At 37.2% G+C, this 19,060-nt stretch overlaps 1 protein-coding gene across 1 annotated transcript in view; it reads right to left on the bottom strand.

Moving 5' to 3' along the window:
* Nucleotides 1-443: 443 nt before the first annotated feature.
* BRDT (bromodomain testis associated) overlaps nucleotides 444-19,060 on the bottom strand; it is a 64,477-nt gene continuing 45,860 nt past the window's right edge. The window contains exon 18 of the mRNA XM_036906479.2: nucleotides 444-627. Coding sequence (XP_036762374.2) covers nucleotides 559-627 — 69 coding nt within the window. The 3' untranslated portion in view covers nucleotides 444-558. The remainder of the gene's footprint in view (nucleotides 628-19,060) is intronic.

Raw genomic sequence — 19,060 nt, 5'->3', positions numbered from 1 at the left:
TTTATTGCTGTCGCACATATTAATAGATGTTCCTATAGAAACTTACATAATGTTAATTCTTTAAACTAAATTTCAATATAAATTTTGAATATAGAATCAGCAGAGTATCTTATTTAACCTGACACTCAAAGAAACCAGTATCATTTGTTAGAGGTTGTAAATATTTTTGAAGGCAGACAAATATTTGTTTTAAAAGTTAAAAACTCAACAAGAAATATGTTTTCTTATATACTCTTACATATTTTTCATTTTTAAATATGGGGCTCTTAGGGACTTGGATTGCTTACAGAATCTGTGATACATAGCAGACAATTATTTGTAAAATGAGTAACACCTGGAAATTTATTTTTAGGGATCCAAAATTATAAAATTTCCTGTAGTTATGTAATTTAAAAATGAACATATAGCTATTAAAAAATATAAGTGAAAACTGTTTAATCATATTAATGCAGTCAAAATACAATATAAGATTGATATTTTGGTGTCTGAAAGCAAACATACCATATACATTTATATCTTTTTTATATCATTCATTTTAAGCTGATGGTTAATTAAAAGTTAATCAAAGTTGTTTTCAAACATTGTCATGATGTCTCTTTGACGAGTCATATCAATGGTACTGGCCATCTGTAGAAGAAAGGAAAATTTAAATGTTACATAAAAAATTTATGCCTTCATTACAACTATATAAAAATGATAATGCATTCAAGATGGCGGCATGAGAGGTGAGACGGAGAATTCCTCCCAAAACCACAGACAGTATGAAAATGTAGTTAATTGATACAACCTTAAAACAACAAGAAAGGCTGAACCAGACTGCACACAGACCTCACAAACAGAGCAGACCTCACGAAACAGGGTAACGTAGGAAAGCCTTAATCAGGTGGGACCCAAGCCCTTCCCCCACCCCAGCTCACCGGCAGGAGGAAGAGAAACAGAGCAGGGGAGGGGGTGGAAGCCTGGGAGTGCTGAACACCCAGACCTGGAGGTCTGCTTTGGGAGCAGAAACCTATACTGTGTGGTGCTCTGGATGCTGGGGAGCTCAGACAGGTGGAGTGCTTGAGAGAGAGACTACGGCCATTTGTGGAGGAGGGAATCCACACCCAGCCACTCTGGAAGAAGGGAAAGGCAGGCAGTCTGAGAGGCTTCCTAGGAGTGAGAGGTCTTCTGGAGGAGCGGGGTTTGCACGGAGCTTGATGCGTGGGGGAGGGGAGAGCTGCACAAGGTTGTCTGGGTGCACTCTGCCCAGCTGGTTGGGAACTTTGAGGAGCTTCAGGGGCCCCATCCCGCTGGCTGTCTACTCAGCTCCAAGGCCCCCCACTGTGACATGCAGCCTGCTGCGCCTTCCTCCTAGCCTGCCAACACTGGTTCACAAACCTGCAGTCACTGTGCTGGTGTCAGGCCAGCCAGAGGGAGGCCCTGCCAACAACAGCTAGAGAAGCAAAGCACAGAGGCTTACACCTGTGTGCTTGGCCCACTGGCTCTGACACTGGAGACAGGTACCGCAGACGGGAATCAGGAAATAGATCTTTTCTCCCACAGGCACCAGCTCCCCTCCCCAATGACCCCCAACCTCACTCTAGGGGATGAGCAGCTCCAGAGACTGGAGCTTCTGAGCACTAGTGGGCACCACATAGAAATAGGAAATGTCAAAAGAATATGGGTCAGACCAAAATCTCACAAACCCCAGAAAAAGGCCCAAATGAAACTGAACTCACCAATCTGCCTGAAAGAGAGTTCAAAATAAAAATCATAAACATGCTTATGGAGGTACAGAAAAATATTCAAGAACTCAGTAATGAATTTAAGTCAGAGATTCAATCATTAAGAAATTCCATATCTGAAATGAAACGTACAATGGAGAGATTTAAAAGCAGATTAGATGTAGTAGAAGAGATGGTAAATGGAATAGAAATAACAGAAGAGGAATACAAAGAAGCTGCGACACAGAGAGAAAAAAGAATCTCTAAGAATGAAAGAATATTGAGAGAATTGTGTGATGAATCCAAATGGAAGAATATTCATATTATAGCAGTACCTGAAGAAGAAGAGAGAGAAAAAGGCATAGGAAGTGTCATTAAGGAAGTAATTGCTGAAAATTTCCCCAATCTGGGGAAGGAGATAGTCTCTCAAGCCATGGAGGTGCACAGATTTCCCAACACAAGGGACCCAAGGAAGACAACACCAAGACATATAATAATTAAAATGGCAAAGATCAAGGATAAAGACAGACTTTTAAAAGCAGCTAGAGAGAGAAAAAAGATCACATATAAAGGAAAATCCATCAGGCTATCATCAGACTTCTCAACAGAAACCTTACAGGCCAGAAGGGAGTGGCAAGATATATTTAATGCAATGAAGCAGAAGGGCCTTGAACCAAGAATACTATGCCCAGCAAGGTTATCATTTAAATTTGAAGGAGGGATGAAACAATTTTCAGATAAGAAAAAGTTGAGAGAATTTACCTCCCACAAACCACTTCTACAGTGCATTTTGGAGGGACTCCTATAGATGGAAGTGTTCCTAAGGCTGAATAGATGTCACCCAAGGGATAGACAAAGAGTACGTATATGATTCATAACATACAAAGAATGGAGGAGGAAGAGAAAGGAGGGAAAAATAAAAGAACCGTTAGGTTGTGTTTATAATAACACACAAAGTGAGTTAAATTAGACTGTTAGATAGTAAAGGAATTACCCTTGAACCTTTGGTAACCATGAATCTAAAGCCTGCAATGGCAGTAAGTACATACCTATTGATAATCACCCTAAATGTAAATGGACTGAATGCACCAATCAAAAGACATAGAGTCACTGAATGGATTAAAAAACAAGACCCATCTATATGCTGCCTATAAGAGACTCACTTCAAACCCAAAGACATACACAGACTGAAAGTAAAGGGATGGAAAAAGATACTTCATGCAGTTAATGGAGAAAAAAGCAGGAGTTGCAGTACTTGTATCAGACACAATAGACTTCAAAACAAAGAAAGTAACAAGAGACAAAGAAGGACATTACATAATGATAAAAGGGTCAGTCCAACAAGAGGATATAACTATTATATATATCTTTGCACCCAACACAGGATCACCTACATATGTGAAACAAATACTAACAGAATTAAAGTGGGAAATAGAATGCAATGCATTCACTTTAGGAGACTTCAACACACCACCCACTCCAAAGGACAGATCAACTGGACAGAAAATAAGTAAGGAGACACAGGCACTGAACAACCTATTAGAACAGATGGACCCAATGGATACCTACAGAACACTCCATCCAAAAGCGCCAAGATACACATTCTTCTCAAGTGCACATGGAACATTTTCAAGAATAAGTCATATACTAGACCACAAAAAGAACCTCAATAAGTTCAGAAAGATTTGAAATTGTACCAAGCAGCTTCTCTGATCACAAAGGTATGAAACTAGAAATAAATTACACAAAGAAAATGAAAAGTCGCACAAACACATGGAGGCTTAATAACATGCTCCTAAATAATCAATGGATCAATGACCAAATAAAAACACAGATCAAGCAATATAAAGAGACAAATGACAACAATGATTCAACAACACAAAATCTGTGGGACACAGCGAAGGCCGTGCTAAAAGGGAAATATATTTCAATACAGGCTTACCTCAGGAAAGAAGAACAATCCCAAATGAACAGCCTAACTCACAATTAATGAAACGAGAAAAGGAAGAACAAATGAGGCCCAAATTCAGTAGAAGGAGGGACATAATAAATATTAAAGCAGAAATAAATAAAATTGAGAAAAATAAAACAATAGAATTAATGAAAGCAGAAGCTGGTTCTTCGAGAAAATAAACAAAATAGATAAACCCCTAGCCAGACTTATCTAGAAAACAGGAGAGTCTACACACACATAAGCAGAATCAGAAATGAGAAAGGAAAAATCACTACAGACAGCACAGAAATACAAAGATTTATGAGAGAATACTATGAAAAATTATATGCTAACAAACTGGATAACCTAGAAGAAATGGACAATTTTCTAGAAAAATACAACCTTCCAAGGCTGACCCAGAAAGAAAGAGAAAATTGGAATAGATGAATTACCAGCAAATAAATTGAATTGGTAATCAAAAACCTTCCTAAGAACAAAAATCTCTGGACCAGATGGTTTCACTGCTGAATTTTATCAAACATTTAGTGAAGACCTAATACCCGTCCTCCTTAAAGTTTTTCAAAAAGTAGAAGAGGAGGGAAAACTCCCAAACTCATTCTATGAGGCCAACATCACTCTAATAACAAAAGCAGGCAAAGACACCAGACCAATATCCCTGATGAACATAGATGCAAAAATACTCAACAAAATATTAGCAGACCAAATTCAAAAATACATCAAAAAGATCTTCTATCATGATCAAGTGGGATTCATCCCAGGGATGCAAGGATGGTACAACATTCGAAAATCCACCAACATCATCCACTACATCAACAAAAAGAAGTACAAAAACCACATGATCATCTCCATAGATGCTGAAAAAGCATTTGACAAAATTCAACATCCATTCATGATAAAAACTCTCTCAACAAAATGGGTATAGAGCACAAGTACCTCAACATAATAAAGGCCATATGACAAACCCACAGCCAAAATTATACTTAACAGCAAGAAGCTGAAAGCTATTCCTTTAAGATCTGGAACAAGACAAGGATGCCCATTCTCCCCAGTTTTATTCAACATAGTTCTGGGGATCCTAGCCATGGCAATCAGACAACACAAAGAAATAAAAGGCATCCAGATAGGCAAGGAAGTCAAACTGTCCCTGTTTGCAGATGACATGATATTGTACATAAAACACCCTAAAGAATCCACTCCAAAACTACTAGATCTAATATCTCAGTTCAGCAAAGTTGTGGGATACAAAATTAATACACAGAAACCTGTTGTATTCCTATATACTAACGATGAACTAGCAGAAAGAAGTCGGGAAAACAATTTCATTCACAATTGCATCAAAAAGAATAAAATACTTAGGAATAGGGGGCTCTCTTGTTCCCTCCTGGCGTGAGCCAGGAGCTCTATTCTCTTACTTTATTTCTAAATAAAAGCCTCTTCCCTTGCTCTCCTACCTTGAGTGTTTGTGAAGCTCATTCTTAGGCTTCATGAACAAGAACTCTGGCATCGTCTTTGGGGGCTCGTTGGGATAGCTTCGGAGGTGAGTATTGGCATCCAAGCCTGCCTTTTCTTTCACTGTCCTTATGATGGAAGCCGTCTATGGCACACAGCATTGGGCTCTTGTCAGCCACTTACATGGGACTAGCCCGGTTGCCAATCTCAAAGTCTAGAGCGACAGGTTCTCCTGCATCTCCCTCAGTGGTTCCCCCATTTCCCTTGGGAGCTGGGAAAGTCAGCTGAGTGGAGGCCAGCATTCCCTTTCAGAGGCATCTCCTTGGATGTGAGGGACTGAAGAAGGCTGTGGGCACCTGATAGAGTCTAGGCTGAGGCTACACTTCAGTGGCTTTTCAAAGGCCCGCGTGTCTGGAAGCAGACCCCTACAGCCTGACCAGGTATCTGGGAGGAGTGTCTCTCTGTCTCTCTGACTTCCAGACTGCTTCTTCAGGCCACCCTGGCCTCTGATTGAGGCAGGGGGTGTTTCTAACTCTCTTTTAACTTCATCAATTTCATGGAACCCGATGCTCACCACTGCAAGGTAGGAGATCCACGCTTTGCTCTTATTCCTAACTAAATACTGTTCTTTATATCTCATAAAAATGTGTCTGGGCACCCATTAGCCACTTAAAAGACAATTAGCATCAGCTACTAGTCTTAAGTCTCAGGTGAAAAGTTTCCCAGTGTCTGCTACTCCTTGATCCCCCGCCTCCGGATGGATGGGAATGTCGGGGAGTGGCTGAGCCAATTTCCTACTTTCCTCTCCTAATCTGTGGACCCTGAGGGTAGACTGGACTAGTAGACGGTGGTCCTTCAATCTCGGCTCCGGCCGATTGATCCCATGGCACTGGGTGAACCTCCGGCTAGGCTGCTGCCTATGCGAGAGTCACAGATGACCCCCGACCTCTTGTTTCACAGATCAGACTTGTTATAGTGGGTGACTGGCTAACTCCCAGGCAGGGCATAAACTGGTGTTTGAGTATAAACACCCCCCCCCGCCATAACTGTACATGTAAATGGCCCCATTTAAATTCTAGCCATGGCTCTATTCTATTGATCTCTTTTCCTTGGAGGCAGTCTTCCTGGGGCTAGGCGTTTCCTTATCTGCAGCCCAAGTATACTGTGCTAAAGCCTGTGCAGAGAAACTAGGGTCTGGATCAGGACTCCCGGAAGGTGTAAAGTAAGAGCATACCAGTGAGGTCCCGACTAGATCCAGAGCTCTGAAGCAACTCTTGCTTAGTGTGGGAAGGCAGGAGGGAAATCAAGGCAAGGTACAGGCCATGCTGGTAAGGAGTGGTTAAGTCCAGTAGGCCAGCAGAGGGGGTGACTAACCACTGTCACCTAGGCTCCAAGGCAAGGGGATGCCCTCACAGAGAGAAAGGCTGATCAGGTGCTGGACACCTGTCTTTCCCTCTCTCTCTTTCAGATGGGAGCATCCTCTTCAAGTCTAAAGCCATGCACGCCTCTGGCTTGCATTCTAAAGAACTGGGAGCAATTTTGATCCCCAGACCCTGAAAAAGAAGTGTCTTATCTTCTGCACACAAGCCTGGCCTCAATAGAAACTAATGGAGAGGCTTGGTCCCTGAGAGAATTATAAAATATAATAAGGTTATGCAGCTAAATTTATTTTAATGCAAGGAAGGGAAATAGTCAAAAGTCCTGTGGACTATTATGAGACTAGTTTTCTAAATTTTTTTGGTGAAAATCTATTCTACTTATTGGGTTCATTATCTTAAAAAATTGGGAGGTTTTTAAACTAGACTCCCTGAAACAGAAGAAATGTATCTTCTGAAATACAGCCTGGCTTTAAATGACTGGTGCTAGAATTGTGCTTGCATTTCATTTTCAGCCACCTGGACACACACAGTCCCTATCAGTTCAGAGCCTTCATCGGCCCTGTCAGTCTGGGGCCATCTAAACCTTAACCCAGTTATGTAAACTGCTCACCCGTAGAGTATATTCTTGAAAACTGAGGTACTTTTAGTCAATTAAGCTAAAAATAAGGCAATTGGATATCACTAACTCAAATTTCTTTATCAGTTTATCTGTGTATATGTTTTTTTATGAAAAGTATTGCTAACTGTAGTCATTATATCTCAATCTGCATGTTTGTGTATCTAAGCATGTAAATGAAAGATTTTTCTACCTCCGGATGGTATTAATAAAACTGATTTAAAGACAAGCGCTTGTGAAAATTGGGCATTCTAAAACTTCCAGAAAATTCTAATAGAAAATATTAAGCATTAATGTTAATTTAAGTTTAACTGAAACGGACATGTCCTTATGGTTATCAGCTGCCTAAGTTTACCTAAAGTCATTTAAGTTGATGTTATCTGTTAAATCTTTCAAGAATAAAATGCTTAGAGGCTTGACTCTGTCTAATGTCCAGTAAAGGTTTTGTAAGTAATCTAGCATAGTTGTTAAGAATGAGTAAACTAAGTGTAGCAAGTGAACATCTTAATAATAATTGTGTGTTACAGTGTGTATACCTGTCTACAACCTGAGAATTTTTGTAGTAACCTAAAATCTTAAAGTTTTGCTAAGTTTAGACATATTTTGTGCTTAGTGAGATTGTGCTGTAAAGCACACAATTCCAGAAATTATAAAATGTGTTCATAAATTTGTCAATCTAAAGAATGTTAGTGTAACAGTTTACAATAGCCTACTTCTCAGTGTTCACTGAAAATTAAGGTTCCTAATGGTTTTAAGTTCTAATTAAAACTACTTAAAGTAATAAGGAAAACTTTTCTATATGCTAAAAGATGTATGTTTCAATAAGAGAAGATATAAGGAATGAAAATTCATTCTGCATGCTAAAGAATGTGTCTTTTGATAAAAGAAAGTAACTTTGTTCTAAAGTACAGCTGTTTATTTAAAGAGGGAGAACACTGATGTGTAAGGAAAGTTGTAGAAAGTTTGTGGAAGAATTTAATATGGTCATGCTGCTATAAAATTAAAGCAAATGAGTCTTGATATCAAGAACACAGCAAAATTAGAATTTTTTTTTCAGTTAAAAAGACATTTTCTTAACTGTCAGTCTGCTCTTAATATTGAAAGATTGTAAAGGGTTCTCTAATTGTTTTATCAAAGCAGTTTCTCATGCTTAAAGTCTCAATGAGTTGTTGGAGTATTTAAGAAAATGAGATCTTAATATTATAGGGACTAAAAGCTAAACTTTGCTAACAAATGTGTAACCTTCTTTATTTGCCTTTGAGGTATTTCAATGTCATTCTGGTTAAATGGATAAGTATTGCTTCATGACAACCTATAATCCTATTTAAGCAAGTGCCAAAAAAAAAAAAAAAAACCACAAATGCAAAAAGGTGCTTTTACCTCTAGTTAACTCTGCTATTTTCCAGAGGGTCCCTGGAACATGTCAGAGGAATTTTTTCTCATTGAGGAAAGTATTTGGCTAATTTGGCTTATTTATCTGATATATATAATTACCTGCTTAATTACCTAGAAAGCACTGTCAAAGGGAATGATGCTAAACTTTGTTACTGAATGTTTTGTGGCACAGAAATATCCAAATTTCCTTATGTCACTATTTTACAGTAAGCTCTCATCAGATCTTTAGCCATTGTCATTTGTAAGTCTTTTGTCATTTATAGTCACTGTTTTATTACTCCTGAACTAGTAAAGAACTAGATTTCAGCAGAACAGGTATTGGTTACATAGGATTAAGTAAACAAAGGAAGATGATTTTGTGTCTTTTTGTTTCAAATGTTGCTGATAAATGGTTTTAAGCTTTTTCTCTTAAGCTGACAACAGTTTAGTAAATGACTATAAGCAGAATTGAAACATTTTTCTTTCTCTCTACCTGATCCCTCCAGAATTTAAAAACTCTCAGTGACTATTTTCAGATTTCATGGCAGTATGTTTATTTGCATAAGTTCAGTAAGAATCTGCTTTCCTTGTAAGAAGACAAATTGAAAAAACACTGGTTATATTACCAAGGCTTTGACTGGAATGTTATACCTGAGAGACACGTGTTTAAACTCAGATATGAACAGACAATTTTAAGGAACTAAAGTTGACTTTATAAAGCCAACAAGCTCCTTGGAAGAACTGGCCTGGTACTTTGCTTACAGAGTTCCCAGCAGCCTTACCAAGTGAGTAAGGAAGGTCACTTCCTGGCAGGTGCAGGAACCTCAGAATGTCTTGGAGACCTCAAGAAAAGAGGAATTTGCCCAAATCTACAGGTACTGCAGGCAAAACCTGACAGCAAGTCTGGCTTGGCTTTCTGGCCTCAAGAGGCCTTTAAAAGTCCAATCTGATATTCCTTATAAAAGTTCCAGCAAAGCACATTTAAAAGAGCCTATGTAATCAATTGCTCTTCTTGCTGCACTTATGCAAATAATCAAGCCAAGTGTTAATTATTTTCTTAATCTGGTTACTCCTAATAAAAACGAGGGTGATTTTAGAGAAAAGTATTGTTTCAATAATTCAGCCTTATCCATACTAATTCCTAATACTAGTCATTGGGACATAAACTAGATCCAGAATTCTAGTTTCTTCAAAATATCTGGCTATGATTTTCCAGATGTTTTAGTTTTCTCCTATCATTGCAATTTAAGTTTTACCATTTCTAGTTCTCATATTCAACCATGCAGTCTTAATCTCATCAAGTTTGTCCCTCCAGAATGGAAAATCCAACTCCAGATGTTGCTACTTAACCTAATAACACAATTTGTTCTATCTTGCCTAGAAGCCGCAAAACTGCAAATAGTAATAGAAATGGAAACTGGAATAGAAGTGCCCATCTTCCGAGGCCCTCTCAACTGACCACTGATGGAGACCTAACTGCACCCCTCACTGCATCCCCTCTCAGCATGAAGCAGCCAGAGTGGTCATTGCCCCCCTTCCCTAGCAGCAGCTAGGGTTTCCATCTGTAGAGGGGAGAATGAGACAGGGACCGTGGGTGTAGTTAGAGTAGGGTGAGGGCCTCTGGGAAAAGCAGGGTGGAGTATTTACAGTCAGAGCAATGTAACAATGGGCAAAGAAGTCCCTACTGAAACTCTGTGCTAAGCATTATGCAAAGTCAAGGTCACACTAATTCTCTAGGGAAAGATACCTAAGAATATAGACATCTTCAGTGAGATCAGTTAAAGGTCAAAAGGCCAGAAGCAACTTGGCCTGGAATGTTTGAGTGTTCTGCAAGGGTATCAGCATAACCCGTGACTCCGTTGTCAGCCCTAGCAATCAGACTATGACCCAGCCCACCTGGAGGACAGGGCAGGTGGTACAAGTCCACACCCCTAAGCCTTTTTTTTGATGTTCTCAAAAAATCCTCAACTGCCTATAAAACCCCCTAGACAACGCACTGCTACGGGCTCTCTTGTCCCCTCCTGGAGTGAGCCATGAGCTCTATTCTCTCACTTTATTTCTAAATAAAAGCCCTGCCCTTGCTCTCCTAAAACAAACAAACAAACAAACAAACTTAGGAATAAACCTAACCAAGGAAGTGAAAGACCTATACCCTGAAAATTACAGGACACTCTTAAGAGAAATTAAAGAGGACACTAATAAATGGAAATTCATCCCATGCTCTTGGCTAGGAAGAATTAATATTGTCAAAATGGCCATCCTGCCTAAAGCAATCTACAGATTCAATGCAATCCATATCAAAATACTTACAGCATTCTTCAATGAACTAGAGAAAATAGTTCTAAAATTCATATGGAATGACAAAAGACCCTGAATAGCCAAAGCAATCTGGAGGAGGAAGAATAAAGCAGGCAGAATTATGCTCCCTGATTTCAAGCTCTACTCCAAAGCCACAGTAATCAAGAAAATTTGGTACTGGCACAAGAACAGACCAGAGTGGAACAGAACAGAGAGTTCAGATATACACTCAAGCATATACGGTCAATTAATATATGATAAAGGAGCCATGGATAGCCAATGGGGAAATGATAGCCCCTTCAACAGCTGGTATTGGCAAAACTGGACAGCAACATGCAAGAGAATGAAACTGGATACTGTCTAACCCTGTACACAAAAGTAAACTCAAAATGGATCAAAGACCTGAATGTAAGTCATGAAACCATAAAACTCTTAGAAAAAAATATTGGCAAAAATCTCTTGGACATAAACATGAGCAACTTCTTCATGAACATATCTCCCCAGGGAAAGGGAAACAAAAGCAAAAATGAACAAATGGGACTATATCAAACTAAAAAGCTTCTGTACAGCAAAGGATACCATCAGTAGAACAAAAAGACATCCTACAGTATGGGAGAATATATTCATAAATAACATATCCGCTAAGGGGTTAACATCCAAATTATATAAAGAGCTCATACACCTCAACAAACAAGAAGCAAATAAGCCAATAAAAAAATGGGCAGAGGAGCTGAACAGACACTTCTCCAAAGAAGAAATTCAGATGGCTAACCGGCACATGAAAAGATGCTCCACATCACTAATCATCAGAGAAATGTAAATTAAAACCACAATGAGATATCACCTCACACCAGTAAGGATCGCCACCATCCAAAAGACAAACAACAAATGTTGGCGAGGATGTGGAGAAAGGGGAACCCTCCTACACTGCTGGTGGGAATGTAAATTAGTTCAACCATTGTGGAAGGCAGTATGGAGGTTCCTCAAAAAGCTCAAAAGAGAAATACTATTTTACCCAGGAATTCCACTCCTAGGAATTTACCCTAAGAATGCAGCAGCCCAGTTTTAAAAAGACATATGCACTGCTATGTTTATTGCAGCACTATTTACAATAGCCAAGAAGTGGAAGCAACCTAAGTGTCCATCAGTCGATGAATGGATAAAGAAGATGTGGTACATATACACAATGGAATATTACTCAGCCATAAGAAGAAAACAGATCCTACCATTTGCAACAACATGGATGGAGCTAGAGGGTATTGTGCTCAGTGAAATAAGCCAGGCAGAGAAAGACAAGTATCAAATGATTTCACTTATCTTTGGAGTATAAGATCAAAGAAAAAACTGAAAGAATGAAACAGCAGCAGACTCACAGAACCCAAGAATGGATGAACAGTTACCATGGGGAAAGGGATGGGGGAGGGTGGGTGGGAAGGGAGGAATAAGGGGGAAAATGGGGCATTATGATTAGCATACATAATGTAGGTGGGGGGACATGGGAAAGGCAGTATATACAGAGAAGCCAAGTAATGATTCTATAGCATCTTACTATGCTGATGGACAGTGACTGTACTGGGGTATGTGGGGGGGGACTTGATAATGGGGGGAGTCTAGTAAACATAATGTTCAAGTAATTGTACATTAATGATATGAAAATTAAAAAATTTTTAAAAAGTGATAATGCAACATTTAAAACAGATCATACAAAAATAATGCAATTTATTTAACATGAGTCTGTAATTTTTATTTCTGTTAAATACCATCTGATTTTTGTTTAAATATTGTTCATGTGTTAAAAATTAAAATTTAAAGAACATTGAGAACACATTTAACAGCTCTCTTTCCGAGAGAGAAACTTAGTGTTGACTCATTAATAAGAACATGAAATGCAATTACCTTATTTTATGTATACCTGTAACCAACATAGTGCTGGGCACAAAATTATTTTCTGAATGAACCAATATGTTGCCTATTTGAGAAAACTATAATATATAATGTCGATGCTATGGGCTTTCCTTGATTCTGCCACATACTAATTGTACAACCTAAAGCAAATCACTTGGTTAAGTTTTTCTTATATATATTCATGAAGTTCGAACCAGATTATATAACACTCAGCACAATGTTTATTAAATGCTAAAAATAGCCATTAAAAATAAGCTTAAAAAAAGCTAATTAAGACAAAGAAACAAATGTTTACAATATTCTGAAGCCATCTCTAAATGCCCTGTGTTGCAAAGTTAGATGTTCTTTGTCATATGAGAAAGCACAGTAACTATGAAAGTTCAACACCAGTTTTTCTTAAAATCAGTAAACAGTAACAGCCCAGAGTGGTAGGTAAATGGTACAATTTGCGATCAGTTGGTTGACTTCCTGGATGGTAATCAGTGTGTTCATTGGTTATGTGGGAGATTTGGAATTGTAACTTATCCACCAAAAGTGTATTAAGTTACACGTGACTCTTATGAACTACAAAAGAATGCCCTAGAGATTAAAATGATGGACTCTTGAAACTTAGTCCAGGCTACTTTCCTAATGAAAGCTCTTAGGATCCTAACTGTCTAGCTGGTAGGTCCTCAGAGTTCTTAACACTCCAGTATGAGAGTTGAATATGATGTCACAGACTATATGTCATGTGATAGGATTGTAAACATCTAGATATACTGCAAAATTCCAAGAAAATGTGGTGAAACCTGTTTTTATTTAAAGGTACTCTTAGATTCTCTTCCAATTTGACTAAAATCTGTGCTTGTGAAATAATTATTGATGCAGAACTGGTATTCCATGAAACATTAGATACCATAACTAATGCTCTGCAGCTGACACCATAACCTGGCTGTTCTTTTCTCAGTGGTCCTAATATACACTTCAATCATTCAAATTTAAGATAAAGAACTTGGTCAAGGGGACTGGCAGGAGGTGAACTCTTGGGAACTCTGCTAGGTATCAAGTTTTTGCAGCTTTTTAGAGTATCTGTCAAGTAGCAGTAACAAGAATTTGGGCTGTGAAGAATGACAGAAGACAGATCCAAGGTCAAGTTGTTAATTACCAAGCTGCAAGATGGGCATTATTAGGCATGTTTCAGTGGGTTCCAGGTCTAGTCAAGTTCCAGAAAGGTGCTTAGGATATTAGAAATTACATCAGGTTACCTAACTCAGTTGTTAGGTGGCAAGTAGGTTGCTGAGAAATCACTTATGGGTACTGAAGTCAGGCCCTTATGAGTACCAACAGGAAAAAGTCCTTAGTCACTGAAGAAAGACTTCTAGTAAAGTGCTAATGAAATTTTAATAGAGCTCCTATAAACCATAAAAAGACAACAAAAAAATTTTGCTGTTTAAATTGATTATAATTAAAATTTAAAATAGCATGTAGCTACCTGCTATTATATCTGATTGTACAGATAAAGAACATTTCTATCATTGTAGAAATTTGTAGAAAGTTCTGTAAGACCACACTGCTCTAAAGTAAACTCTATCATGCTACATGTGACGATGTTACTGGTAAGTCGTTTGTTTCTTAATATTATAAACAAGAAGCTGACAAAACTTTTATACCTTGTTTCCTAGTAAATTCACTGGTATTAATCAATACTACAGCCAACACCTACAGCTTTTTTCTTCTCAAACTAACGTTCATGTATGTACTATGAATTTATGAGTCTTTCTCAGGATTATAAAATATCTAGCACCCAATAAGGTAAAATTCACAACATCTGTCATCAGTAATTAGGAGGTAAGCAAAAAAGAAGAAAAACATTTCCATAAAGAAACAATCAACAAAACTGAAACCAACCTGAAACTGACAGTAATGTCAGAATTAGCAGAGAAGCCCATTAAAAGTTGTAACTGTATTCCACTTGCTTAAAAGTTTAACAGAGATACAAAACACAAGACCAAACCAAACTTCTAAAGATGACAGCTACAAAGTCTGAGATGAAAAACACACTGGATGGCATTTACAGCAGATTCAACATTAAATAAAACATTGGTGAACTTATCTGAAATGAAAATAGTGAAAAAAATAAAAAAATTAAGAGTATAAATGAACTGTGGGACAAGTTAAAGTGACCTAATATTTGAGTAACTGGAGTTGCTGAATGGAGATAAAGAGGAAACTGAAAAAATATAAAGAACTAATAGTCAAAATTTTTCCAAGCTTTATAAAAACTAAAAGCACACATCTTCAATAAGCTCAGCAAAGCACAAGAACCATGAAGGAAACTGATGAAAACCCAGTGGTAAATAAAACTGTTACAAGTGGACAGAGGCCCATCAGTAGATGAATGGATAAAGAAGATGTAGTACATATACACAGTGGAATATTATTCAGCCATAAAAAAGGAAATCCTGCTATTTGCAGCAACATGGATGGATCTAGTGGTATTATACTTAGTGAAATAAGCCAAGCAGAGAAAGACAAATCCCATATGATTTCACTTATTTTCAGAATATAAAAAAGTAAAAGAGAAGGAACAAAACAGCTGCAGACTCATAGACACTGAGAAGGGACTAGTGGTTACCAAGGGGGAGAGGCTGAGGTGAGGGAGGGAAATAAAGGGGCAAAATAATACCCAATCACAATATAAGCTGGTCACAGGGACAGTAGTACAGCATGGAGAATATAGTCAATGATTCTGTAATAGCTATCTATGTTGATAGATGGTAACCATACTAGAGAAGTTGAGGAGTTAATAATATAGGTAACTGTTGAACCACTGTGTTGTATTTTTTAAAACAATATAAAATTTTATATAAATAATACTTCAATTAAAAAAAAGTAGACAGAAGAAAGATATGTTTTATAGAGAAAAACAAAGACATCAAATTTCTCATTGGCTAAATGGTGTTGGGAAAGTTGGAGAGTTACATGCAAAAGAATAAAACTGGATCACTGTCTTATGCTATACACAAAATCAACTCTAAATAAATTAAAGACCTAAATATAAGACCTGAAATTGTAAAACTCCTAAAAGAAAACATAGGCAGTAAGCTCTAATATCATCATTAGTAATTTTTTTTCTGGATCGGTCTCCCCAGGTCAGGTAAACAAAGCAAAATAAACAAGTGGGACTACATCAAACTAAAATGCTTCTACACAGTGAAGGAAATCATCAAGAAAATGAAACGGCAACCTACTGAATGGGGGAAGTTATTTGCAAATGACAAACCAGATAAGGGGCCAATACCAAAATGTACAAATAACTCATACAACTCAAACCAAATATCCTGATTAAAAAATGAGTAGAGGAACTGAGTAGACATTTTTCCAAAAGAAACTCTGGGTAAAATTGTAACATTTCCAGAATATCTCACCTGGCTTTGGTGCATTGCATATCTTCAGGGCTGGAGAGAAGTTCATCTCCATGTCAAGGGGTAATTATCTGGACAACTGAGGGCATGTCTGAACCTGAGAGGGTAAGGGGAGGGGCTTGCTTGCTTGCTGGCTTGCTTCTTCTGGAGCAGAGGAGAGAGACGACCCTGGACTGCAGTTTGTAAGCAATAAATGGATTTTAAATTTTATTTCTCTCTTTGACTGATTTCGGTTTTTAGAGGCATTTTGCCCTGGGATTTCCTCTTCCCAGACTGTATACAGAGACATACAGATGGCCAACAGACACATGAGGAGATGCTCAACATCTCTACAAGGAATGCAAATCAAAATTATAATGAGGTACCACCCCCCACCAGCCAGATTGGCGACTAATCAAAGGACAAGAAATAACAAATGCTGGTGAGGATATGGAGAAAAGAGAATCCCCATGCACTACTGAGTGTAAACTGGTGCAGTCACTATGGAAAACAACATGGAGGTTTCTCAAAAAATTAGAAATACCTTATGACCCAGGTAATTCCATTTCTGGGAATTTACCCAAAAAAAAACAGAAAAATCACTAATTCAAACAATAATGCACACCCATGTGTTTACAGCAGCATTATTTACAAGAGCCATGATATAGAAGCCACCTATGTGTTCACTGAGAGATGAATGGGTAAAGAAGATGCAATACAGACACACAATGGAATATTACTCAGCCATAAAAAATATTTTCATTTGCAACAACATGGATGGACCTAAAGAGCATTATGCTCAGTGAAATAAGTCAGAGAAAGACAACCATATAATTTCACTTATATGTGGAATCTAAAAAACAAAACAAAACAAATAGATTCATAAATAAGGAGAACAAACTGGTGGTTGCCATGGGAGAGAGGAGTACAGGGATGGGCAAAATAGGTGAAGGGGAAGAGGTGGACAAACTTCCAATTATAAATAAGTAAGTCACAGGGATGAGAAAAACAGCACAGGGAATGTAGTCAATAATATTGTAACATCTTTGTATGGTGACAGATGGCTTCTGTATTTATCATGGTGAGCATTTTGAAATGTATGTAATTGCTGAATCACTATTTTGTATACCTGAACCCAATGTAATATTGCATATCAACTGTACTTCAGTTTAAAAAGAATATAAAAACATTTAAAATAATTTCTCATTGTAAACAAAGCAAGAAAACAGTGAAGGAACATCTTTAAAGTACTGAAAGAAAAATACTATCTAGAATTATATATCCAGCAAAATATTTTAAAAATGAAGACAAGTTGAAAATATGTCCACACAGAAATGTGCACACAAATATTCATAGCAACTTTATTGTAATTGCTATAATTATTATAAACTGCCATAATTTGGACACCACCTAAGATGTCTATTAATAGATGAGGGGATAAACTATGGTACATCCATATACAGTAGAATATTATTCAGCACTAAAAATACATACATTATTGAGCTACAAAAAGACTTAAGAGAAGCCTTAAAATGCGTATTACTAATGAAAGAACGCAATCTGAAAAAACTATATATGTATAATTCCAACTATGTGACATTCTGGAAAAGGCAAAACTTCAGAGACTATAACAAGATCCATGGTTGGCAAGAATTCAGGAGATTCAAGGGACTTTTTAGAAAGTGAATTATTCTGATGGTACTATAATGGTTGTTGTACATCATTATACCTTTGCCAAAACACATAAACAATACAAAGAATGAACCCTAATATAAACTATGAAATTTGCTTGATAAAATAAGGTTGACAATGTGTCAAAGTTAGTTCATGGATTGTATAACAAATGTATCACACTAACGTGAGTTGTTGATGATGGGGGAGGTTGTATGTTGATGGGGGTAGGGGAGGAGTATGTGAGAACTCTTTATACTTTCACCTCAATTTTACTGTGAATCTAAAACACTCTAAAAAATAAAGCCTATTACTGAAAAAGAAGGCCAAATAAAGATATTTTAACATGTACAAAAGTGGAAAGAATTCATCACCAGCTGACCCACACTACAAGAAATATTAAAAGGAAGTCATTTAGGGAAAATAAATTATACCATTTGGAAATCCGGTCTAACTAGATTGGAAATCTGGTCTAACTAAGAAAACTAGAAATGGTATGTACAAGATTTCTTTCTTAACATTTGAAACTTAAAGAGATAATTTGACTGCTTAAATATTAGCATAAAGTCTGGGAAGAGAGAAATGGAAGTACACTATTGTTAAGGCTATTAAGCTAAATGTGAAATGGCATAACTAAAAGGCAGACCCTGGCAAGCTACAGTATATACTGTAAACCCTAAAGCAACCATTAAGAGAGCAGAGATTAGTGATAATAAGCAAATAAAGGAAATAAAATGACATCATAAAAATATTTGATTAATCTAGAAGAATACAGAAAGAAGAAAAGATAACAAAGACAAACAAAATGAGCTAGCAAGATGATGGACTCATACTTAACTATATCAATAATCGTATTAAAGGTAATTGGTCTAAACATTTCTATAAAAGGCAGAGATTAGATTAAAAAAGCAAGGCCTCACTACATGTTGCCTCCAAGAAACTTACTTTAAATATTAAAAACAGAGTAAAAGTAAAAGGATGGAAAAGTTTTTATATACCATGGCAACACTAGTCATAAAAAAGGTTAAGTGGTTATATTTCAGGGCAAATAATATTGCCAGGAATAAAGAGGATCATTTTATAATGAAAATAGGTCAATTAATCAAGAGGACATTAATAATCCTAAATGTTTAGGCACCTAACTATATGGCTTCAAAATACATGAGAAAACTGATAAAATTACAGCGATAAAAAGACAGATCTACAATTACATAATCATAGATGCCAAAGCCATTCTCAATATTTGATAGAACAAGCAGGCATAAAATCAGCAAGAATACAGTAGAGTTGACCAATACTATCAGGCAACCTGGCCTGTTGAAGAATCT

This window comes from Manis pentadactyla, chromosome 4 (assembly GCF_030020395.1).
Source record: "Manis pentadactyla isolate mManPen7 chromosome 4, mManPen7.hap1, whole genome shotgun sequence".
NCBI lineage: Eukaryota > Metazoa > Chordata > Mammalia > Pholidota > Manidae > Manis > Manis pentadactyla.
This window is presented reverse-complemented; position numbering and strand designations above follow the sequence as displayed.